The sequence below is a fragment of the Pseudorca crassidens genome, chromosome 15, assembly GCF_039906515.1.
Source record: "Pseudorca crassidens isolate mPseCra1 chromosome 15, mPseCra1.hap1, whole genome shotgun sequence".
Lineage (NCBI taxonomy): Eukaryota > Metazoa > Chordata > Mammalia > Artiodactyla > Delphinidae > Pseudorca > Pseudorca crassidens.
This window is the reverse complement of record NC_090310.1, coordinates 62,018,668-62,045,431: the sequence shown is the minus strand read 5'-3', so window position 1 is coordinate 62,045,431 and position 26,764 is coordinate 62,018,668. Positions and strand designations below refer to the sequence as shown.

Below are 26,764 nucleotides of genomic sequence, written 5' to 3'. Positions count from 1 at the left end.
GCATTCACCTTACGTTTCTTGCAAGGTCTGATGCATGTTAGGAGGTCCAGCTGTTTGCAGCTCCCCACATCAGCCTCAGCTACACCTAGGTTCTCTGAGCTACAAGGGTGGGATGTGAAGTCTTGATTTACAGCCCTCCTCCCCACCTCAAAAGAAATAATTCATCAGTCATAAGTGTCCTGTTCAAATCACAATCCAGTGCAAACGTAATCTCAAACTGCATCTCTGGCACATCTGGTGCTTTGAGGTTCTACACAAATTCAACATGGTAACCCCCACAGCATTCTAGGGCATAAAAGGGTCGAGAACAATAAATATCCACTGTAAGTGGCCACGAAGAAGATCACCCTGCCACATAGAATGTTTTCCCTATGGTTGAGAAGCACTATAAAAGGAGGCTTTAGCTTCCTCTAAAGTTTACCATTATATTCACTAAAGCCACCACCTCTGATAAAGTTACTAGAGCTAAGATGGGTTACAAAGTTAGATAAGTTCATTAAATTCAACTCCTCAAACAATTATGTTTATCTATGACGCCCAGGTGAGAAAGACTTGTGAATCTATAAAGGTAGGAGAATGGGGAACTAAGACTTCAGGCCTTAAAATATGTTGGAAGAATTTTTCCTAGTCCCCACAAGCAGCTACGGTAATGAAGCAACAGGAGAAAATACAGAGCTGATGGTTTTGCTATTGTGCTTAAAAAACTAGGCTTCCTCAGTGAAGCACCTGATAAACTTAGGTGGCTGGATTACAGTGGAAAATCCACTTTACACACACAAACACACAAAAACTGGCGACTCTTCCCATCCCCAATCCCTGCACTGCTGAGACACAAAATGAATTTATGGCAAACGATCCTTAATCCCCAGAGACGCTTTGGCTTGTGGAGCTTTTTTAAGGCCTCTCTGCCCGCCTGGTACCATGGGTTGAACGAGGGTTGTATAAAAATGGGGGGCTTGGGAAGCCTCCACGGTACAGGGCTGCAGGCCCCTCAGATGTGAACGTGAGCCACCCACCCAGCGAGACCTTTACACAGGGAACTTAAATCTAACCTTGATAAATAAAACCAAACGTTTATTTACACCAAAGAATTCCAACACTGGATCTTTCACATATGAAGGACAAAGTATTATATATATACACACAGCAAGGGGTGGCAGGGCTGTAACAAGAGAGTTTAGTTTTCCCACAATTACAGGTCTACCATTTCAGTTTCACTGGAGATAGTGGCTCTGCTCCTACCTCTCAGGTACATTTACAAGACTGAGGGGCAGGTCTTCTCAATGGATGGCATGTGAGGGAAGGGGAAGGTAGGAGGAAAAGGTAGAAAGCTTAAAATAAAATGCAGTGGCCACATCTCTCACTAGCTCTTCAAGAGTTACTAGCATGAAACCAACATAGACAATGTTTTTTTCTTTTGTAAATTATACCCAGTAACTAACTGAATTCAAAAGGGCCAAGTCAAAGAAAATTGAAAAAGACTTTGCCTTCCCCCTCCTACCAGCTATAGAGCATGTTGGGAGATGAAAGGGGAAGAGGACCAAGGTAAGGAGCCTGGGAGGGACAGTATTAAAGTTTTAAACTGAACTGAAACTAAATTATAAGTGAGTTGGATTTAGGTTAGGTCAATAAGACATGATTCATACTGAACAGACGTTTTCAGGACCTGTCTGCACTTTGGGTAGATTTTCAGCATCTCAGTGTAACTAAGACATATTTCCACTAGATTCACCAGTATAACCCCACTGAAGCACTTTTGGAGTAAAGTGATATAAGTGACTAGCAGTACACTGCTCTTATAGGTTGGGTCCTTCCTTCCTCCTTCCTTCCCACTCCCTTCAAGAAGCTACATTTTTGTAATCTCTGGAGGAGAGCATGAAATACAAACCCCTCGAAGTGTGGGATGGTAGGGGAGCAATGGTGGGCATGGGAAGAGATCTCCACCCAAGCGCAGCAGCCAGATTGAGGCTGGTTTATCTTTGTTCTTTAGTGGTGAGGAACTGAATTTGGAAGGGGAGAAAAAAATTTGTCCGTGAAATATTCCACCTGCAGATAATTTTTCAGGGAATCCCCTGAGTTATGAAAAGTTCGAGTTAAAAAAAAAAGAAAGAAAAAAAGAAAATCAGCCTATTATAATTTTTTTTTTTTTATGACTGAACTACTATAAATCCACAAGCAACAGTTCAGACAACGGTGCTTCTGAAGTCTTTCACCCCCCCCCCGCCCGCAGGCGCAAGCTGCATCGAGGGAGTGAGTGACTCCCCAGCCTCTGCTCAGGCATCAGGAGACAGAAGGGCCATTACTGCTGAGCGCCAGCGGCAGCTGGAACAGGCATCCCGAGGGGGTTGGCAGCAGCAATCACTGGTGAGCCTGCCAGAGGTCCAAGGGGTGAAGGGGTTGGCACTGAAGAAATCCCTGAAAGACAACAGCTGACAGTGAGCTAGAGACACCATGGAAATCTTAGTCACCAGTTTTTCAGAGCACCTATCGCAAAAGTGACACAAATTCTCATTTTATTAAAGGCCTCTCCTTAGATTTTTACAAAGTAAATCTAATTTCAAATTAAATCTTCACAAATTAAAATGACAAGCTCCAATAAATTTAGTAGACAGGTAAAGAAATCTAAGTTTGGAGAGTTTAAGCGGTTTGTCCAAGGTGCATGGCTAGTAAGTGGCATCTATGCTTGGATTCCAACCCAAGCCTGTCTAGGGCAGCATGTCCAACCAAACTTTATGCTCTGTAATCTGTACTAACGGCCACTAGCCATATGTGACTACTGAGCACTTGCAATGTGGCTAGTGTAGCTAAGCAACTGATTTTACAATTTTATTTGATTTCAGTTAATATAAATAGCCACATGTGGCTAGTCACTATGAACTGAACAGTAGAAGGCTGGAGTCAAAGTTCATGCTCATGACCACATTCCCTTGTTAGCCAGCATTTTCAGTGCAGAAAGGATCATTTCTCATCTGTAAGCTAAAATAGTGTTTTAGGATTTACTTCCATTTAGTTTCTTCCACCCATGATCAGATTACCTGTTAGACTGCCCTCAATCAGCTAGTTCTTTACATTTTCAAAATGTTGTATATTTTCTGAATAGCCAATATAGTTACATGACTTAAAAATAGCTGAAAAGAGTACACAGAGAGAATTTTCCTTGCCCTGTCACTTGGCCAACTTATGGCACCACTTTTGGGGTGTACCCTTCCAGAAATATTTTATGCATATACTTAAATATAATTTTATAAAAATATGCATATAAGAATCACATATAAGAATGTGATTATATATTCTTGCCCATTCCTGGTCTTGGACATGGTCCTGCATCTTGCTTTCTTCATTTCACATTACTACTTTGGAGTTGAAACTAGACAAGAACACGAAACACTCATTCTTTTCTCTAGCCATATAGCATTCCACTGAATGGATGCCCTGTAATTCATTTTATCAGTTCCCTACTCTACACGGAGCTGTTTTTAATGTTCTTTGATTACAGATAAGGCTAGAATGAGTAACCTTGGACATATATCATTTTGCACGTTGGCATGATACCCAGAGGATAAACTCTAGAAGGCAGCTAGTTCTTTAAAAAAAGAATTCAGACAACAGCAATTCTTTGAGGGTGTCTAAGTACCCTCACGATCACGAGTATATTCATGTGGACGCTGCCTACATATATAATTCTTAGGGGACAGGCCTATGGCTTCTTTTGGGTAACTGTGGTTTCTTCTGGGTAAAAACTCGCTCTAAATCATAATGACTCAACAACATTAAAGATAATTTCATATAAAACATTATAATTTACTAGGTACACTGTAGTTGCTCTGGAAAAACTCAGAGAACCATTCTTTTTTTAATTAATTAATTTTATTTATTTTATTTTTGGCTGTGTTGGGTCTTTGTTGCTGCGCGCGGCCTTTTCTCTAGTTGCAGCAAGCGGAGGCTACTCTTCGTTGCGGTGCGCGGGCTTCTCATTGCAATGGCTTCTCTTGTTGCGGAGCATGGGCTCTAGGCGCACAGGCTTCAGCAGTTGTGGCTCGCGGGCTCTAGAGTGCAGGCTCAGTAGTTGTGGCACACGGGCTTAGTTGCTCTGCAGCATGTGGGATCTTCCTGGACCAGGGCTCGAACCCATGTCCTCTGCATTGGCAGGCAGATTCTTAGCCACTGCGCCACCAGGGAAGCCCGAGAACCATTCTTATACGCATATATACCCATGTACAAACCCCATCTCTACTCTCCCTCATTTTCTTAATCTTGTTTCTGAGGACAGCATCACCTACTGTCACTCTAACCTGTGAGATGAAAGGATCTCTTTACTCCTCATGGCTTGTTGAGACTTTCAAGTCCCAAATAATTTTTGTGATTCTGGCCTGGAAGAGACTGTTGATACTCTTACTCAAGGCAGGGCCATTAAGGTATACCAGGTTTCAAAAGCATCCTGAAACCTGGTGGGGAGAGCCATACAGGGCAGTATGTCAATAAGGTAATCATTATAGAGAAGAGGGAGGGCCACAGAAATCAGGTCACAAAGAGGGAGCAAAATTAAGAATGATAACTGACTTCTATCCTTTCTTAAAAAAATAAATTTACCAATGAACTGACCTGACATCATATTGGCGCTGCTGACAGGCGTACTGCCCCCTGGCATGCTAGATGAGCCCATTCGAGCCTGGTCCTTCACAACAGTGTCTAGAAAAGAGACAAAAAGGTTAGATTCTGTTATGCTTGAAGGATTAAACTAATGGGCTGGGGCCTTAAAGCAGTCATCCTCATTCTTTACATTTTATTTGTATTCCATATTATTCCCTTAGTAATAGAATTAAGGTGTCAACTGCCTTCACTATGAATTGAACAAGTAATACAAAATAAAACTATCTTTCCTGTCAAACTGTGGTAAAGGCCAACTACTAAACTAAATAGTAGGAAAAGGAGGTAATTATCCATAGTAGAGCTAATTTAAAACAAAACCAATCCTGTTAGAATTTAATGACATAATACAATTTACCCTTACCCAAACAGAAATATATTATCAGAGTGAATTGGTTTTACTGCGGTTTACAGCTTGGTGCCAAACAGGCCAAAACTACAGGCTTGTGCAAATTAGTGCTATGACCACAGACTTCACTCTACATCTCCATCAGCCTTTCAGTCTGCTTCAGGTACAGGAGACTGAGCAAGAGTGTAATTGATTCACTAAAATACCACCCAACCACTCCCCAAGGAACAACCCAACACAGTGAGGATGGGGTGCAGCTAAGTGGCATTTTCATTCATGACAACAGTTAGCTATACTCACACACCTAGGTCAAGGTGTTCATACAATAAGGTTTTCAAGCCTTTTTGGCTCTCTCCAACAAATGATTAACAAGAGACGGGACAGATATAGGGCTGTATGTTCTAATCCAACCACTCCAGACTAGCCACTGAGAAGTGTCACCCACGCAGTAAGAAAAGCAATTTATTTAGGAGTGATCATGAGTCAGGTACTCTGTGTTAGGTAAGAATCCTCTCAACAATCATGGTCCCCACTGAAGAAACCAAGGCTCATTGTGGGTGAAGTAACCTTGCAGCAAGCTAAGTACAGGAGGTTGGAATTCCAATTCTGTTCTGTAGGGCTCTGGGCCCAGGGCTTTCTTCACAGCATATATTCTCCCCTGCCTGGTACAATCTACTGGGCAGGCCTGCACAGGCTCTGAACAGGCTCTGAACAGCACAGGACTGAACAGCTGGACTCACAGAAATAGGGGTGCTCCATGGCCTCTCTTGCGGTGAGCCGTGACTGGTGGTCGTACCGCAGCAGCTTGTCCAGGAAATCCAAGGCCTCAGGGCTGACAAGGTGCTGGTTTTCACTGTGGACAAAGCGTTCCCATCGCTTACGGGAATGTCTGCAGAGCCAAAAGGGGGAATGAGAAATGGACCAAGGGGCAGAGAAGCCCAACATTTCACTCCTACATTTTCCTTAGTGGCTAGGATTCCAGCCAATCACAAGAGAAATAAAAACTCAAGAGACTAGTCTTATACCGCTCTGCCACTGCAGAGACAACAAAACTAATTGGAGAGACTGGAAATAGCAGTGTTGCAGAAAAGAGAAATCTGGGTCCCCATAATTTTATGAAACGTAATTCAGGTTACTTTACAGGACTGAATGCTCCTGCACAGCAAGGAGGGCCAGGTGGCTGGGCTAACCAGGCCTCCCTCCCCATCCCCCACACCCCCTTTCCTGGCATCTCTGCCACTTGGCCAGGAAAAGCCTTTGTATCAAGAAAGTTCACCTCTTCCTGTTAAGTGGTGAATGAGTTAGTATTGTGTCTAGTCACTATTTTTAGAGTCTGTTGTCTGCACATCAGTCTTGAAGCATGTACTTATTCTATGACTATTTCTTTCTCTTAGAGACAATTCTGTCATTTAGAGAAGCAAGTTGAATCAGGAGATTTTGATTTCTGACTCAACTATAACCCTTCTACTAGACTCTACATAGTCAGGAATCTTCTGACTACAACCTCCACACTCAGAATCCTGTAAGTGCATCTGGGGAAATGGCCATTCAATCCAATGCTTTTATCACACGCCTGCCTATGCAGCATTCTGTAGCAGTGGACCAGAGATACCTCAGCAGTGTTGGCAAAGAGAACATAACTATTCTGGGGATCCAAAGTACCAGTTTACACCCAAACTGCTTAAGGCACAGATGCACAGATTTTATTTTGTGACTTACCTGCCCAAGATATCGTTAAAACGTGGATCTAATTCAATGTTGTATTTGTCAATATAGTCATATAAATCTTCTGTCCCCAGAACCTTGGCTATCCTCACCAACTAGGATTGAAGAAGACAAAACCCACACCAAACGCATATTACATGATTAAATCAACAATTAACCATGACTGAATTAACAGAACGGATCATCATGGCTACAGGTATGAATGTTACAACCAATTTACTTCAATTTTTTTTGCACAACATGAATGGATTTCCACATAACGTTCCCTAAATTATTACTGATGTGAATGTATCAAACAGAAAAAGCAAACCACTTTATAACCTGCTTCCTTCCTTCTGGTGAAATCTTATTTTTTTCCCCCTTACAACCCAGCTGAAGATGTCACTTCCTTTGGGAAGCTCCCCCCCAACCCCATATACTCAGACCACTCATTCCCATTACAACTGTCTTTTGTATCTTGTCTACACTTCTACTCTGACATTTACTACTGTAACTTACTTTCTTATATGTTTGGTTCCCTTGCTAGACAGACTATGAAGAACTTTTGAGATGAGGGGCTATTCTTTCTTTCTGTCTATATTCCTCAATTCTGCATGGCACCTGATAAAGTGTTGCTGATTTTAACTGAATTCACATGGTATTCTTCGACTCATGTGAAAAATGGTCATCATACGTATATAACATTCTCGAAATGATAAAATTGCAGAAATGGAGATTACAACAGAGAAGCATAAAAGAGGGGGAGGGGAACTTGGTGCGACTATAAAAGGGCAAATGAAGGATCCTTGAGGTGACAGAGATGTTCTGTACCTTGGTTATATTGATATCAACATCCTGGTTGTGATACTGTACATAGTTTTGCAAAAAGTTATGTTGGGGGAAACTGGATAAAAGGCACACCATATTTCTCTGTATTAATTCTTACAACTTCACATGAATTTACATTACCTTAAAATAAAGTTTAATTAAAAAAAAAAGTCATTGTGGTCAAACAAGGCAACAGTACCTTCCACAAGGCCCTAGAATCATTCCAGGTTCCCTTGAATGAAATGGCCCCTTGATCTACAAGGGGAAGTGCAGCTAGTATAAAAAATACCATCTATATTTCTACTGACATACATCAACTCAATCTGTATGACGAGACAAAAGGATCACAGAAATACCACATATAAACCAACATGTTGGAGAAAACATTCCTAATCCTAATAAAAGTTCACATTAGGAGATTCTAAGGTAATATCCTATATTTTAAACTATTATTCTTTGAATTGTAAAATATTTCCTAAAACATGTATATACAAGTATATCTCACAATTAAACAAGCAATGCAAAGGAAAAACTCTAATTTCAAAAGCTGAACCAATAGTTCCCAAGACACCAATCCGAGGATCAATGTCAGGTTGGCTGACAAGCAAATATTTGAAAATTATTCTAGGGTCCCACTCTCAGATTCTAACTTATTAATTTAATAGCTCTCAGGTGCGGGGGGCCAGCCATCTGTATTTTAGCAAGATCCACTGCAGTTTCTAATGGGTAAGCAGATCTGGCCGTCACTTGGTAAGACCAGTAAATTTCCTAATAGGAACAACATATATCACCTGATCATAATTGTCATGTCCATGGAAAAATGGCTCCTTCCGGAAGATCATACTTGCCAGCATACAACCCAAGCTCCACATATCCAAACTATAATCATACATCTGCATTAAAGAAAATGTCGTCATCACACATGAAATGACAAGAATGAATCCTGTCACTTCAAATTTTTTTAGAAAAGCTTTTTATTAAAAACAAACCACTCCACTGACTTAAAGTCCAAATACCAAAAACATGTTTTTCTTCTATGCATTCCCACCCATGCTCCCCCACCCTCATTTTAAATCTGTACATACTATTTTGAATTACTTTCTTCACTTACGTAAGAACAACCCAATTGTCAGCCTATGGAAACCTTCTAACGTGTATCATTTTTTTATTGCATGAATGCTTCAGAATTTAATCTTTAACTTCTCCTACAACAGGATAGTGTTCTGTTTTTCACCATTATAAATAATGTTGTAAAGAATATTCTTATGTATAAAATGTTTTTTGAACTCAGGGTTATATCCTCAAGACCCCAGAAAAGGAATTTCTAGGACAGAGTCTGAACTTTTTAAGGTATCTGATAACACCTGGGAGGACTGGGGCAGGAAAGGTATTCCCAAGGATTTTGTTTCCGTGAGAAGAGTGCTTTCTTTTCTTTTTTGGTAGAGGGAAGGTCTTTATATCTAGATATAATTTAAGAAGAGAACATTTTTTTCAGTTTACTTTTAAGGTTGGTTAAATCTAGCTTACAATTCTCAAACTAGCTTTGTAATTTCTGATTAGAAAAAGTGTCTTTCTCTTCAGTTAGGATCAAATGCAGATCTATTCATATTCTACTGACATTATGACAATACAAACATAAGTTGTGGCAGATGAACTGAAGTGATTCATATTTTACATTCCTATAAAAGGGATAGCCATGGATGTGCATAAATGGCCTACTCAAAAGTGCAAAATGACATTTTTTGCAAATTATGTGCAAAATAAACACAAGGACCAAAATTTTATCTGCCCTCCTCTTCTCACCTGATAGTCTACAAGTAGCTCAGGACCTTTGAAATATCGGGAAGCAACTCGGACGTTATATTCTTGGCCAGGATGGTAAAACTCAGCCAAACCCCAGTCTATTAGCCGTAGCTGAAATAAGAAGATAATAAATAATGAGTGACTTCATCTTTTGAGTTACCCCTCACACTGCCATTAGAGCACTCTTTTTATTTGGCTGCGCTGTGCAGCTTGTGGGATTTTAGTTCCCTGACCAGGGATTAAACCCGGGCCCTCGGCAGCAAGAGCGCAGAGTCCTAACCACTGGACCAGCAGGGAATTCCCCAGAGTAATCTTTTTAAAAATAACAGCCATGTCACTCTCTATTGAAACCCTTTCAGTGACCACCTATTGCATTTAGGATGAAAATAAAACTTCTTAGCTTGACATACAGGGTTCTCTCCAGGATCTAATTCCTTTGCTCTAGTGTGACTTACAGTTCCTGAAAAATACAATCTCATTCTGTGCTTCTGCACATTTTTTTTTTAGTGATTTTTTAAAAAACATCTTTATTGGAGTATAATTGCTTTACAATGGTGTGTTCGTTTCTGCTTTATAACAAAGTGAATCAGTTATACATATATATATGTCCCCATATCTCTTCCCTCTTGCGTCTCCCTCTCTCCCACCCCTCTAGGTGGTCACAAAGCACTGAGCTAATCTCCCTGTGCTATGTGGCTGCTTGCAAATTTCTTAAACTGCTCATCTGACTAGAATGTCTCCACTATTCAATATAGACTCCTACTGTGGTGAACATCTCATCTTTTGAGTTACTTAAGTTAGCTCCTTTAATGAAGTCTTTTCTAATTATGCAAATAGAAGCAACTATTGTCTTTGATATGCCCCCCTACCCAACCAACCTTAAAATTTCTTTAATAGAACCTACAGCTCTTTACTGAATATTTGTTTGCTACCTTTTAAAAAAAGATGGACTGGGGACTTCCCTGGTGGCACAGTGGTTAAGAATCTGCCTGCCAATGCAGGGGACATGGGTTTGATCCCTGGCCTGGGAAGATCCCACATGCCGCGGAGCAACTAAGCCTGTGTGCCACAACTACTGAGCCTGCACTCTAGAGCCCTCAAGCCACAACTACTGAGCCCGCATGCCACAACTACTGAAGCCCACGTGCCTAGAGCCCGTGCTCTGCAACAAGAGAGGTCACCGCAATGTGAAGCCCGCACACCACAATGAAGAGTAGCCCCCGCCTGCCACAATTAGAGGAAGGCTGCGCGTAACAACAAAGACCCAACGCAGAGAAAAATAAATAAATAAATTTATTAAAAAAAAAAAAACTGAGTAAAGAAGAAAACGTTTTAAAAAAAAAATATGGACAGTAAGATCCTTGAGGGTAGGGACTGTTTTATTCACCTTTGCTAATTTTTAGAATTCAATGTAATGCCCAGTACACAGGAGAAAACCTAAAAATATTTACTGAGTGAATGCAGTAAGAGAAAAGCCACACAAAACAGCTCTTACCAAAATGTATCCTGAAAGTGGAAACAGTAGTAGCAAGGACAAGAGGCAACCTTAGCAACTATACCCCAATTAAAAAAAAAAAAAAAAAAAAGGCAACCTTATTTGCCCTTTGTGTGCAAACCATGACCATGATTTGAAGTGTGAGCACTAGGGTCTGAGTAATGCCTGACTGCTCCAGTACTGTCTCCAAAAGTTCACTGTTAATTAGGTTCAGTGTCTTCTTTTAGTAAACAAAGGGAAATATAACAAAAGGTATGAAAGAAGATATAACTTTTTTATCATCTTTCTCTTCAACCTCTTAATATCAGTGCTCCAGAGCTGTCCCTGAGCTTCCTGTCTTACCAATAAGTATTCCCAGATGACCATTTCTGGTCTTGTGGCTTCACACACAGTATCTCTGCTTTTCCCACCTACACTCTCTAGCCCACACATATCACCAGCCATCTCTCTGTGATCACCTAACAGACATCTCAAAACTAAACCTCTGGTAATTCCCTGCAAAACCTGTTTCTCCCAGATTCCTCCTCCTCTGTTACCTTCCATTTATCCTGTCATTCAGGTCAAAAAATTTCACCCTGGACTCTTGTCTCCCTTTCACCCCAAGTCTAATCTGTCAACAAATCCTGTTGGCTCTACCATATTCTGACCATATCATCACATCCACTGCCATTGCTCCGGTCCATGCCATCACCAATCTCTGATTTATTGCAAGAGCTGCTTTTCTTAACTGGTCTACCTTTCACTTTTACCCTCAATTCTCCACACAGGAACCAGAATGATCCTTTTAAAAAGTATTTTTATTTAAAAATGATTATAAATTCATAGGAATTTGGAGATGTTCTGTGTACCCTTCACCAGTTCCCCTGATGGTAATATCTTACATAACTATAGTACAATATCAAAACCAGGAAACTGACAATTCAGAGACCTTTCTTTTTCAGCAGTTTTACATGCGTAAGTGTGTATAGTACTACACAATTTTATCACATGTGCAGCTTCATATAGCTTACACCACAAGATAAAGGACATCACCACAGATGTCCTTTGTGCTATACCTTCCTCTCACTTTCTAACCCCTGGTAACCTCTCTGTTTTCTAACTATCGTTTTGAGAGTATTATAGAAATGGAACCATCAGTTTAACTTTTTGAGGCTGCTTTTTTTCACTTAGCATGAGACCCATCCAAGCTGTTACATTATCAATAGTTCTTACTAATCAGTAACAATACTACATGGTATGGATACACCAGAGTTTGATGAATCATTTATGCACTGAAGGTTTTTGTGTGGACCTAAGTCTTTCTTCAAAAATTTTACCAAAAATTTTACCATTTGTCCTTGTAAAGGAGTTTGCCAACTCCTGATTTATGACATCAAACCCAATTTGAAAACCATGTCTAAGTCTTTGTTTCTCTGGGATAAATGTCACTGCTGGATTGTTTATAGCTTTTAAAGAAACTGACAAAACTATAAAACAATAGTTTGACACTTTCCAAAATGAGTATGCCACTTGACATTCCCATCAGCAATGTATGAGAGACTGAGTTACCCTGCATCCTTGTCCGTATTTGGAACTGTCACTATTTTTTATTTTAGCTGTTCTAATAGATGCGTAGTGAACTTTTAAATACTCAAGTGAGAACTTACCAACCCTCTGCTCAAATCCTGCAAAACCCCTGTGTCTTCGGAGAAAAGGCCTGACAGTGATCTTCCAGGTTTTGCATGATCTAGTTCTATTTATCTCTCTGATCTCCTTTCCTTCCCCTCTTCCCCGTGTTCATTCCATCCCAGCTCTATCCTTGTGCTGTTCCAACACGCCAGGCACATTTTTGTCTCAGGGGTTTGCATCTGCTATATCCTCTTCCTGAGACTGCATGGTTGACTCCCTTCAAGCGTTCTCCAAAACGTCACCTTCCTAATGAAACCTTCTCCTTACCACCTTGTTTAAAACTGCAACACCCTCTGCCACTCCCTATTCCTGTTTTATTTTTTCTTCCACATCACTTTTTTTTTTTTTTTTTTGCGGTACGCGGGCCTCTCACTGTTGTGGCGTCTCCCGTTGCGGAGCACAGGCTCTGGACGCGCAGGCTCAGCGGCCACGGCTCACGGGCCCAGACGCTCCATGGCATGTGGGATCTTCCCGGACCAGGGCACGAACCCATGTCCCCTGCATCGGCAGGCGGACTCTCAACCACTGTGCCACCAGGAAGCCCCTTCCACATCACTTTTAACTTTCTATCCTACCAGTCTCCCCCAGTTGTGAACTCCTATGGACAAGAATTTTTAATCTATTTTTGTCTCACACATATATCCCCAGCCTCCAGAACAATAACCTATTACATAGTGTGTGCTTAAAAGAATACTAACTGAATGAACAAATCACCTATATCCCCAAAGCCTACAACAGAGAGCCATCACTGCATAAAAGGTGGGTTTGGGTCACCTTAAAAAACAGAAATGTAACACTGCAGCTTTCATTAAAAGTACTTGTAGAGCTCAGGGGCCTCATGATACTTGCTAATAAGCAGCAGCATTTTCTGAATATTTCATCCATTTCACAACTGTACACACTTAATTCTCACAATAACCTAGTGGCATGCAAGACAAATATTACTTGTATACTCACTGTATAGGTTAAAAAAAAAAAAAAAAAAGGCAGATGAGGAGAAAGGCATTTCCCAAGAGAGTAGTTTTTCAATAAATAAGACTAGAAACCAGGTTCCCTGCCAAAACTAATGCTTTACCCACTACACTAATCTGTTTTCTTTTTGATAGGAATATGAATGAATGAATAAAGTTTTAATCATTGTGATTTTTAAAAAAAATTTATTTTATTCTAGTTGATTGACAATGTTGTGTTAACTTCTGCTGTAAAGAAAAGTGATTCAGTCATACATATACATACATTCTTTTCCATTAGGGTTTATCACAGGATACTGAATATAGTTCCCTGTGTTATAGAGTAGGACCCTGTTGTTTATCTATTCTAGAAACTCCCAGTCCATCCTTCCCCCACCCCCCCGCTTGGCATCCACAGTTTGTTCTCTGTGTCTGTGAGTCTGTTTCATAGATAAGTTCATTAAAGTCATATTGTAGATTCCACACTGATTTGTTCATTCATTCATTCATCAAATATTTATTAAGTGCCTAACAGGTACCACGGACTATGACAGATGCTAGGAATAAAATGTTGAAGATGGGTTGTTAACTCTATCGTGTTGATAAATAAGACTTGTCCATCTATCACTTTACCTTTCTGTGCTCATGATCAATCATGACATTATGGGGCTTTACATCTCTGTGCATAATCCCCATGCTGTGACAATAATCCAGGGCCTGTGGGAGGAACAGGTAAGAAAGGAAAGCGTTAGCTTGTATTAGAGTGATTTTTTAGTTAAAGTCCCTTACCTTTTGCTCCACAGTTTTCCTTCTAGCCTCACAACACTCCTGAGAGTCAAAGTAAGAACAATCACTTCCGCAGGTACTTTTTAGAGACTTGTGCAAACCCATGCATGGCCTCTAAACTTCAAATCCTGTTCTTGCACAGTTGTTTCAACATCCTTTTTGTTAAAAAGACTCAAAGCGTACACCAATTACATGACTTCCAATTTCTCCCCCTTACCCAAAGCCTGGATTATTTTCACAAACACGAGCCCCTCAAAAGAAGAAAACTGATCTGTACTACAAACCTTGTATTCAAAGAACAGTAATTCTTTAGCAGCTAAGAGTATGCAGTAGAGGTCGGCAAACCATGGCCCATGGGCCAAATACGGCCTGCTGCTTGTTTTTGTGAATGCTTAATTGGAACACAGCCACATCTATTTGTTTGCATGTTGCCTGTGGCTGCTTTAATGCTACAACATCAGAGGTGAGTAGTGTGAGAAAGACCCTATGGCCCGCAAAGCCAAAAATTTTACCGTTTGTCCTTGTAAAGGAGTTTGCCAACTCCTGATTTATGACATCAAACCCAATTTGAAAACCATGTCCAATCTCAAACTAGTAAGTGGCATAACCTCTGGGGCTTGCTAATCCAGGCCTTCAAGTCAGCTGATGTCATTGGCCAAGTTCTTGTCCTTTCTGAAGGGCAACTTGGGTTTCTATGGTTCCCAGGGTTAGGCAAGCATATCCTTAACTTTCGGAAGTCCTGCTTGCCACAAGAATGCACGAGATCATTGAATGAATGGAAAGATCAAACATTTCTGCTGGCATAGTCTCTTCAGGGTATTTCTAAGGTTCAAATGCAGGCTTTATGTCAATCCTCATTTAGTAAGACACTAGCCAACTCTTAGCAATCTTCTTATCTATAAAGCTGATCTTCTGACTACTGGAAGCAATATATTTGGTGATCCCACTTCAGGAATCAAAGTTCATTCTAAATCACCAATCTCTAAGCACAGATTTACATAATCTTTAGGACAATGGTCCTTTGAGGGCTGAGTTCAAGCTTACTGTTTTACTTGTTCAATTTTAAGTGAAATAAAGTACACCAGAAGCCATTACACCAGGAGTTTTTTTTTTTTTTTTTTTTACAAGTTTTGACAATTTAACTGTAACTTTCGTAAGAGCAAGATAGAGATATTTGTTAAGGAGTCCCACCTCTCTTCTAAATACCCCTTCCAAAGCATTATAAATTATATTCTTACTAGACCCTTATTCCATAACCTTTACATCAGCATAAGAATTCTGATGCTACTAATTTATTAAAAATTTATATAAACAGACCGCCAAACCCCATATTTTACAAAGTTAACCCACTGGCTTTTCTACAGTCATTTCGATTATTTAACAAAGGGGAGATCTAAAGATATTTAGTATTCAAGGTTCTCTTACCTTCAGAATCTCATACATGTAAAATCGAATATCATAGTCTGTTAACGTCTGGTACAATTGCTGTTAAAGACAAATGCAACATTTGAGCCATGAAATAGTACTGAAAGGAAGGAAATTTCTCATCCTCATTTGTAGTAATTCAAATCAAGACTGGGCTCATTTACCACTGTTCTAAGATCTGTCTGTTCACCAGTCTCTACTTCTCCAATATGAAACGAAAGAGATACTTTGGGTCTTTAACTCTATATATAAAAGTGAAGAATTACTTAAGTTCATATTGCTGAAGCTATAAATCTACTTTTGGGAACAAACCAATTTACATATGCAACACGCACTGATATACATTTGTAGTTTTTCATTTACCTCCAGATCTTCTCATAAAACACGTGGGCAAACACATAGCCTCCTTAGTAGGGAATTAATTCACCTTTGGCCTACAGTTACAGGCACTGCAGATCACCAGTGGGTATGCAGATGTATTGCTGTCAAATCTGCTGAGCCAATTTAATAGAACTGTCCCAATTTGAAAGTAAACTCTGAACATGTCATGAAAGTAAACTCTGAACATGTCATGTATCTTTTCCAGTTTCTAAAGAGTTTCAGACTTAAAAAAAATGTACATATCATTAAATGGTCAGTGGTGTCCTCTGACAACATTTTCCTTGAAATTATCATTCTGATTCTAACACAATTCTTCTTCCTTTTTTCCTCCACTCAGCAAAAGAATTCACTCATTTATTGATATCTAACATTTCTTTTTTTAAAATTTATGTATTTATTTTTGGCTGCATTGGGTCTTCGTTGCTGTGCGCGGGCTTTCTCTAGCTGCAGCAAGCAGGGGCTACTCGTTGCTGCAGTGCGCGGGCTTCTCACTGCAGTGGCTTCTCTCGTTGCAGAGCACAGGCTCTAAGCACACGGGCTTCAGTAGTTGTGGCACACGGGCTCAGTAGTTGTGGCTGCCGGCTCTAGAGCACAAGCTCAGTACTTGTGGCGTACGGGCTTAATTGCTCTGTGGCATGTGGGATCTTCCTGGACCAGGGCACAAACCCATGTCCCCTGCATTGGCAGGCAGATTCTTAACCACTGCACCACCAGGGAAGACCCATATACCTAATGATACTGGCCTGGTGCAAAGGCAAGTCAAATACCTTTACAAATTAAAACCCAAGAGAGTGCCTACGTTCTTCTGTTGTGCTGGAGTTGAGAATTGTTGAAATTGGCCAGAAGTCAGAGTATCTGTTGCAGAGGTTTGCGCTTTACCAGATTTTACACTACCCTTCCCCACCCATCTCTTTTTAAGATCTAGAACCCAAAGATTCTGAGGAATCCTAAGGTATAAGCAAGCAGTCTTTGCTTTTATATATAGACAATACATTTCTTCTTGAACTTTGTCATTTTAAAGAGGAATGTCCTAAGGCCGGATCCTGACTAAACATGAGCTGTTGCTTTCATTAAGTATGACATCACCGGAAACTGTCAAACGAATGGTAAACTGTCAAATGGTGAGAAATAAAAGTACTGGTCATTAGAAAGAGCACTAAACAAATAAAAAGGCAAAATACCAAGATATGGAAAGTGAGCACTGTTTGTACAAGAGTATGACTATATTTAAATTTAGCACTGTAAGGGGACTTCCCTGGCGGTCCAGTGGTAAAGAATCCGCCTTCCAATGCAGGGGACGTGGGTTCGATCCCTGTCAGGGGACTAAGATCCCACATGCCTCAGGGCAACTAAGCCCGCATGCCGCAACTACTGAGCTTGCGTGCCTCAACGAGAGAGCCCACACGCCCTGGAACCCGTGCACCACAACTAAAGAGAAAACACGCACGCCACCAACTAGATAAGTCCGTGTGCCTCAACGAAGATCCCGCGTGCCACAACTAAAACCCAATGCAGCTGAAAGGAAGGGAGGAAGGGGGGGAGGGGAGGGAGGGAGTGAGGGAGGGGGAGGGGGGAGGGGGAGAGGGAGGGAGGGAGGGGGAGGGAAGGGGAGGGAGGGAGGGGGGAGGGAGGGGGAGGGAGGGGGGAGGGAGGGGGAGGGAGGGGGAGGGAGGGGGGAGGGAGGAAAGGAAAAAAAAATTAGCACTGTAAGGATGAAAAGCTCTTTTTAAGTAAGTTAGAAGGAAGCTCTTCTAACAGTAACATCCCTGAAAGACTTTCTATGTGGTCTAAAAACCCAACAGCTTGAAATGGTTGGTTATACATTATACCTTGAAGTCTGTGTTGTTTACGTGTTCAAAAACCAAGGCGGGAGTTCGTGACTAGGGGAAAGAAAAAGAAAACACACATTAGTAATAGCCCTGGCAGCTTTAGTGGGCACAATGTTTGCGGACACTACGTGGTGAATTTGGCAGTCCTTGCCTCAGTAGTAGGAAACCCTCTATTGCTATAAGCCCTCCCCACTCTGATCATCACCACACTTAGGTCATATTGGGGATGGATTTCAAACAGAAGACATGGAGCTGAAGTCTCACCAGGCTCTAGGCAGCCCAACAATGCGCCCATCGCCCATCGGCATCGGACCTGAGTTTGCAAAATGGATTAACACATTTCAGTTTCCAGTGCTATCAGTCTCTTAGCCTAGAAGAATAAGAAATAGTCTGTGGGTGGAAATCTCTTTGAAAGAAAGACCCAAGCTAGTTAAGTGGTATAACTGATTAAGCACTTTTAAAGCAGGACTTAATGGCAGAGGGAGGAACAAACAGAGGCCAGTTGTGCTCAGGGTCAAACACCACCTCAGCTCTGGTGGGCCTTACTAGCACCTATTACACTCACCACAGGGTCTTTTACAATGTCTGCCAGTGTGATGATGTTGGGACCGCCTCGCAAATTCTCCAAAATCTTTATTTCACGCTTGATTTTCTTCTTCTTTACTGGCTGAAAGGGTAAAAGTGCATCATTAAAAACAATTATTTCAGGATATTCCAACAGGTAATGTAATACATGAATGGCTTACTTATGAGCTCCTTGAAGGAAGGAAATGTGTCAGATTTATCTCTGAATCCCCCTTCTCCTAGGCCTGTGCCAGGTATTTTGCAGGTACTTAGCAAATACTGAATTGAAAGCAAAAAAGATTTCCACTCCAAAGACCAAAATTCTGCAGAATTACCATTTAATTCCAATCATCAGTCCTAATGTGTTAACTTTTAAAAACTATACAAACTAGGAATGTAAATGGTAATACTAAGATATATCTAGAAAAATCTTTTTATTAATTAGCATGAAACATGGGGCTCTTTCCATTCCTTCCTCTAAGTCTTATAAACACCCTACAGAAATGAAGGAGATTAGGACCACAGCAAAGATGGCCACACCATCTTTTTTTTTTTTTTTTCCTTCGCTGTACGCGGGCCTCTCACTGCTGTGGCCTCTCCCGTTGCGGAGCACAGGCTCCAGATGCGCAGGCTCAGCGGCCATGGCTCACGGGCCCAGCCGCTCCGCGGCATGTGGGATCTTCCCAGACCAGGGCACGAACCCGGATCCCCTGCATCGGCAGGCGGACTCTCATCCACTGCGCCACCAGAGAAGCCCGGCCACACCACCTTTGTGCAGTATAACCTTTTGGGTTAAATGTGTGCCTAATGTGAATCCTTCTTTCATTGCCTGCTAGCTGTGTGTCTATGGGCAAGTTATAGAACCTCTCTAAACCTTTCATTACGGGTAAAATGATCAACAAGAGTACTTATCTCATAATATTATTGCAAGAATCAAATGAGGTACCTGAAAAGACCTCAGAATATGGCTGAGACGTAACACATAATATCTGTCTAGGCTTATAACCAATATATCCTCCACGTTCCTTTATCTTCACCCATCATTTCCACATCTGCTCTGGTATAGAAATCTTTCTTGTTTTTTTTTGAGAAGGGCTTTGGTCCAAATGCACCTCCTCTACAAAACCTTCTTTCTAAACAGTCTAAAACAGTGCTGGTCCAAAAGAAATACAATGCAAGCCACATGTGTATTTTATTTTTTATTTTTTTGGCTGCGCCTCACGGCTTGTGGGATCTTAGTTCCCACACCAGGGACTGAACCTAGGCTGTGGCAGTGAAAGTGCCGAGTCCTAACCACTGGACCGCCAGGGAATTCCCCACAGGTGTATTTTAAATGTTCTGGTACCCTCGTTTAAAAAATATAAAGAAACAGACAAAATTAATTTTAATAATACATTTTAGTTAACAAAAATATAACCAAAATGTTATCATTTCAACATGTAAATCAATATAAAAAATTACTAATGAGCAATTTTATATTCTTTTTTTTTTGTACTAGGCCTTTGAAATCTGCTGTATTTTACGCTTACAGCATATCTCAGTTTGGACCAGCCATATTTCAAATGCTCAATAACCACGTGTGACCTGTGTCTGCCACACTGGACCAGGCAATCTTTCCTATTGGTGCTGATGACCTCAGACTACTGACACACTGCATACGCTTCTTAGAAACTGTTGTAAGTATATATCATCTCTTCATTAACAAGACTACTGGTTACTAAACTTTGATTATCAACCTGGGTTTTTTAATATACAAACTGTATAGATCTGCTGAATCAGAATCTTGAGAACAGAGCTGGAGATCTATTTTGAGACACTTCTTGGGTTGATAATCCAGATCTAGGAACTACCAAACAATACTGTAGACTCTTTTAACCTTTTCTTGAGTCCTAAGCACATGGTACAGCAGGAAGCAAGCACATTTTGGAAAGACTGTCCTCAAACCCTGGCTTTGTAGCTGTGTAGCTTTGGGAAAAGCACTTAAGTGTTTCTGAACTTCACACTTGCCTTGCAGAATTGTGATGTAAATACTACAGCTACAAAAGGGCCCAATGCAAAGTAGACAGTCAATAAATGGAAGCTGCGAATTCCCTGGCGGTTCAGTGGTTAGGACTCCGAGCTTTCACTGCCGAGGGCCCGGGTTCAATCCCTGGTCGGGGAATTAAGATCCCGCAAGCCATGAGGCATGGCCAAAAAAAAATTAAAAAACATATTAAAAGTAAATAAATAAATGGAAGCTGTTTTACTAATAGTGAATTCCACATTTAATTCAATCCATGGCCTCAGCCTTGCTTCTATTAGAACTCACTACACTGGCTAGGAAACAAGCTGATCACAAGTTTTCTATTTGCTTCGACTACCGGATCTTTCTGATCTGCTGGAGTGTCTAGGAGATGTTTCTACTCTCCAGGAACTAATCCATCAATCTCTCTCCTGTTTTCTACTGAATCACTATATCCCAACTGCTGGTTGATGGCAAAAAGCTACTGGTTTACAAAAATTTTATTCTACAGAACTCTTAAAATCTCTAAAATTACAAAAGCTAGACAGACCAGGCAGGTCACTTAAATCCTAATTTAATGTGATCAATGCAAATTTTGTCTAATAAATGGGGGAAATTAAAAAACTTAAATATAGTTATGAATGAACTTTATAATTATACCATCTAGCTACACAGTTACAGTAACATATACAGTACAGTTAGGAAAAGACTGAGCTAGGAAAAAAAATCTTTCCAAACCACCCATCACTTAAGACCATCAATGGCTCCCAACAACCTAGATGAGATAAAAATCACAGTTTTCAAGGCTGGAAGGAAATGGAGATGTTATCTTTTCCCAGGCCATCATTAATTTAATCTCCTTTTCCAAGTTTACTTCCCATGTATGATCACATGACAGCTTCCACATGAAACATTTCTCTCACTTATTTCTTCCTCTTTTCTTAATCTTGTGCATTCTAGATTATGCTTCCCTTCCATGCTCCCATGCACACCAATCCAAATCCTTCTCCCACTCAGGGCCTGAAAACAGCTCCAGGGAGCTTTGCCTAACCATCTCTACTCTCTTCTGAACTGTAAGACTCACTATTTATGCCTTTCAGATGACTCTAAATAATGTATCACCTCAGTCTATCATATACTTTTCCAAAGGAATATCATCTTACAATTACACAGAACTTCCGTTTCCAAAGTATATATCTATATACAATTTTGTATTCGATCCTGGTAACTCTCATTTTCACAGATGAACCAATATGTCTTAAATAATTAAAAGGACTACCATGGCTAATTACTTTTAGAGTTTGGATTAGAATCCAAATGTCCCGATTTCCAGCCTAGTTCTCTTTCTACACAAGATATAAATACTTAAACTTTGGTTCCCGAAAGGTATGCCAAAACAGGTGTTCTGTGGGATTTTTAATTTTTGAAGGAAAACGCCAATTAATACTTGCTGTCTGTCAGTCACTGAGTACACTACCAGCCTGAGGTAGTTCAGTTTCAATATTAGATTGCACTACATTCTCTTTAATGGCATATTTTTGTGCAACTGGGTTTTCAGCAATTGCTGTGACAAAAAGCAAGTATTGTGCAAAAATCAATGTGGAACAGGAAATGAGGCTGTTGGTGTCCAATCTGATTCCAACATTTGAGAAGTTGTGCAGTGACTAATAGGTATACATATCCCAATAGTAATTAATTATGGTTATATAAGAATAAAATAAAATTACTTTTCTCTTTCAACTTATGTGTATAATTTTTTAAATGGCTAACAGTTGAAACATAAATACTTTTTTTAGTTATCTGGACTTAACTACTTAATAAACAAAAGTGTATTTCTTTTGGCTTAGGGGTACCATGAGAGTCACTGAAGCAATATGGGTGTTATAAATTGAGAAAGTCTGGGTCCCTCTGCTTCTCGTGTCAAATATGAAAAGTTCCTGTGGCAAGGAACTGTATGCTAAGTTCCTGGTATATGGCAGTGTACAGTACAGTTATAACTAAATCACAATTTGCATACAGGTAGCCCATTGGCCAAACCTGGCCTGTACGGTGTTTTAAAACACTCGAGCCAACATTTAAAAGCCAGGGGAATTAGTATACAAATATAAATGTCTAGCTTCTTTTTGCGAAACAGTACCAAAAAACATTAGACTTGCACTATTGCTGGGCAATCATCAGCTGGAGCTGGAGCACATGCCACAGTACCCATCACTCACATCTTCTAATCATGGGCACTTAAATCAGACTAGCTGCATTAATGTGATCCACCTGTCCCCTAAAAGTCTGCATTTGTGGCTCCTCATCTTTACACAGTAGAGCTAACAACTCATTGAAAACAAAAGCATGGATTAGAACTAAAAATGTAAGAAATAGGAAATCAGCGTTAGGCAAGATCTAGGACAGAGAAGACTGAATCTTTACTCCCTCCCTCTGCCACAATCTAGCTGTACGATTTGAGTCAAACACTTCTCTTGCCTCAGTTTCCTGATCTGTCAAATGAAGATAATCTCTTCTATCGACTTCAAAGGAGCAATAAAATCAAGGTGTTAAAGCACTCCAAAAACCCTTTCAAGCGCTACTTTAAAAAAAATTTCTAAACTCCAAAAACCTGTGAAGTTATAATCTCTCTTCTTGTACTTACCTTGAGAATTTTAACAACAACTTTTTCATTATTTGTGATGTTGATGGCTTCAAATACTTCACTGTATTTACCCCGGCCTAATTTTCTAACCAGCTGGTAGTCATCTTGATTTCTGGGAACAAAAAGAGTCAGTCACAATGATTTTAAAAGTTCAAATTATCAAGCACTAATTCAACTTACAAAACTATAGCCAGTAGAGTAAAAGAAATAAAACGTATTTCAAATAATTTCCAAATTGGCTTCTTTGTATTTTTAAAAAATTTGGCCAATTTAAAATGTGTGTTCCAAATCCTAGCATTAAAAAATTTAAGACTTTCAGTTATTCTTTCAATCCCAAGTTGTTCACATCTCTATTGACATACCACATGTAGACAGCTTGTATTGGGGTTTGTTATGTATGTTTGTCTCCAACAACAGACAGCTTTCCCTTGGAAAATAATTTATATATATTCCTGTCCCTCAGTGCCTGGCTCAGTGTTGGCATCTTACAGGAAGTCAATACAAGAATATTTCAATTCAGCCACACTTTGGGAGCAGCCAATTTTTAATGGGTCTCTTTGCAGATAAGTGGCTTTCAAACATATAGGTTTGACCTCCAACTTGCCCTCCAAAGCTCTGAGGACAGTCCACGTAATGAAGTTTGCAAACCACACTACAGATCATGAACCACAGCTAGGTGTCCCTTCCCCTACTTTTATCCATATTCCAAGACTACTAAGCAACATCAGAGGTGAAAAAGAATAAGGGAAATGCTAACATTTTTCTCCCTGCCTCTGCTTACAACTTAGAGGAATTTGCTCTAAAGAATGAGTCTTTTCAATAAGATCTAAATGCTATTTACTCCTGCTGGAGGCACTGAAAATGCAGTGTAAAAAATGTAAAAAATCAGCCATTCATTTTCCTCAAGCAAAAAAAAAGGAAAGTGAATGAACAGAGAAGGTAAAGGGTACTAAGGACAATGGACAATGTAATAATCATGGCAGGTCTAGGGAAGGAAGCTCTTAGTTCTGGTTGAGCTCTTTTCCTGTGGGAGGGCACAGAAAACAAATGCAAGCAAGCAAATTGCACCACGCCAAAAACTCAAAGGGTTGTTTAGTGCCATTTAAGCAGAACTAAGCTCAAAGCACTTAATTTGAAGAGAGTTGAAATTTCTGCAGTAAAACTCAGGTATTCCTAGAGTCCAAAGCATGTGATGTAAGAGGAAAATTGTTAGATTATCAATAATGGTAACATTTATTGGCACTGTACCATGGTTCTTGATGGTATCTTTGAAGCACACTGTGCCTCCTTGTGCAGAGATAATGTACTTACCGTTAAGAATCATGGCCCAATCAGCATTAAAACACACCCTATGACAAATTTTGAAGACCATTTACATGCTATGAAAATCACATGTGGACAGATATAAAATATAGTGTATGGGCGCTGCAGCTTTACCAAGTTTTCAAATTGCTATCTTTTGCATTTGAATATCAAAATAATTTTAGCACAAAAGGTACGACCTGATCAATTAAATACATACTATGTTGGGACAAGAAATGCAAACATCCAAATGAGACTGCACAGAAAATCAGGAGGGCAAACACAGCTGTTCAGGCAGACTGCAACTGTTCAGGATGGAATTTGGGCTGAATTCCACGTTACACATGGCTAGCCTCATGATAAGGGCAAATGTTTTAAGGGTTTAATTTTGCTTCTCATCAGAAAGAGGACACCTTTCTGGAGAACTGTTTTATCCTTCAGTATCATCATGGGAAAACATTCTCTGACCTCAAAAATACTTTATGTAAGAGCCTGGTGTTTTCAAAGTCTCTCAAGTATTAATTCTCACCTAACTGCAAAGCCCTTAGCTGAGCAAGCTAATAGATAACTCTGTGTTACCATACAGAATATATACATCGGAGAAAAAAATAAGAGACCGAAATGTTTTTAAAATGGTAAACCCATCAGAACTGTTAACTGACCAAAGCCAATACCCTGTTTCTCTACTGTAGAAGAAAACAAAAATTGCGTTCAATCTTGAGGTTTATAACTGTACAGTCAGGGAAGTTTCCTGTTGTGAATTACTCAACAAATCCACAAGAGTCAGCCCTTTGGGTGAGTACAGTGAAGTAAACGGAAATTATTACCCCCATTCCACCACATGTGACTCGTAATCCCAGTACTCTCGGGGTCTGTGTGTATTAACATCTGTGTAAACTCTGGCCCTGCTTGGCACGGGTCCCGACATGTCAGACAGGTTGGCGGACAAAGCTGGACTTGATGTTTGGAGAGATGGCAATCACTGTATTGAGAGGCAGCTGGGGGTAAGACCTCGTTTCAGAACTGTTTTCTTCAAACTGCAGAAACAAAACATACAAAGGCCAAGGAACCATTTTTAAAAAGCATATAGGAAGAAAAAAAGCATCCTGAGTAATGGCCTCAAACATACCTCTGGCTCTCCTACCTGTTAACCGATGAATATATCCCAACTGTGCCAATCACAGTGTTTCCTGAAACATGGGGAAAAATTAAAACAAAACACCCAAATCCCAAGAAATATACTTAAACGTATACTGGCCCTAATCCTATTCTACAAAGTAGCCTGTTACCTCTTCATCTAAAGTTTGGATGCTCTTTAAAAGATAGCCTGAAAGGGAAGAATGGCATTGTGGATAAACCCGTCAGCATTACTACTATTTATACATTCTACAAAAAGTGTTAGCAAGGGATTCCCTAGTGGCACAGTGGTTAAGAATACACCTGCCAATGCAGGGGACATGGGTTTGAGGCCTGGTCCGGGAAGATCCCACGTGCCTCAGAGCAACTAAGCCCGTGCGCCACAACTACTGAGCCTGCGCTCTAGAGCCCGCGAGCCACAACTTTTGAAGCCCGCGCACCTAGAGCCCATGTTCCGCAACAAGAGAAGCCACCGCAATGAGAAGTCCGTGCACCGCAATGAAGAGTAGCCCTGGCTCGCCGCAAGTAGAAAAAGCCTGCGTGCAGCAACGAAGACCCAATGCAGCCAAAAAAAAAAAAAAAAAGTATTAGCAAGAACAGCACTTTCCTTTCAACAGCTTTCTACAGCTCAAGTAAGGGTGCTAAAACACTCTAGAACGGTGGCAAAGTCCAGAGTACAAACCTTAGCCTGACTAATATTTGATGAAACCAGGAAGAGAATAAAGACTTGTTCTCATACATCAAAGTTCAACGTCATTTTATTATCTGGGTAACTTTACATACTAATACGTAGGTCAGTGATCACCATTTGAAAGATACACTTGCTTTCATTAAAAAGAAAAAGAAACCAGTAATTTCCTCCTGATTTATTTAATATAGGAGCAAGCTTAATAAAACTGGTGGAGGGCTTCCCTGGTGGTGTAGTTGTTAAGAATCCGCCTGCCAATGCAGGGGACACGGGTTCGAGCCCTGGTCCGGGAAGATCCCACATGCCGCAAAGCAACTAAGCCTGTGCACCACAACTACTGAGCCTGCGCTCTAGAGCCCGCGAGCCACAACTACTGAAGCCCACATGCCACAACTACTGAAGCCCGCATGCCTAGAGCCCGTACTCTGCAACAAGAGAAGCCACCACAATGAGAAGCCTGTGGACCGCAACAAAGAGTAGCCCCTGCTCGCCGCAACTAGAGAAAGCCCGAGCGCAGCAACGAAGGCCCAACGCAGCCAAAAATAAATAAAATTAATTAATTAAT

The 26,764-nt window shown here is 40.5% G+C and overlaps 1 protein-coding gene across 1 annotated transcript in view; it reads right to left on the bottom strand.

Moving 5' to 3' along the window:
• Positions 1-1,053: 1,053 nt before the first annotated feature.
• Positions 1,054-26,764, bottom strand: part of CSNK2A1 (casein kinase 2 alpha 1) — a 54,651-nt gene continuing 28,940 nt past the window's right edge. Inside the window, 13 exon segments of the mRNA XM_067707734.1 lie at positions 1,054-2,337; positions 2,339-2,415; positions 4,603-4,689; positions 5,737-5,885; positions 6,716-6,816; positions 8,320-8,421; positions 9,332-9,442; positions 14,078-14,161; positions 15,656-15,715; positions 17,866-17,916; positions 18,431-18,532; positions 23,073-23,184; positions 25,202-25,411. Of these exon segments, the coding sequence (XP_067563835.1) occupies positions 2,281-2,337; positions 2,339-2,415; positions 4,603-4,689; positions 5,737-5,885; positions 6,716-6,816; positions 8,320-8,421; positions 9,332-9,442; positions 14,078-14,161; positions 15,656-15,715; positions 17,866-17,916; positions 18,431-18,532; positions 23,073-23,184; positions 25,202-25,302 (1,194 nt within the window). The 5' untranslated portion in view covers positions 25,303-25,411 and the 3' untranslated portion in view covers positions 1,054-2,280.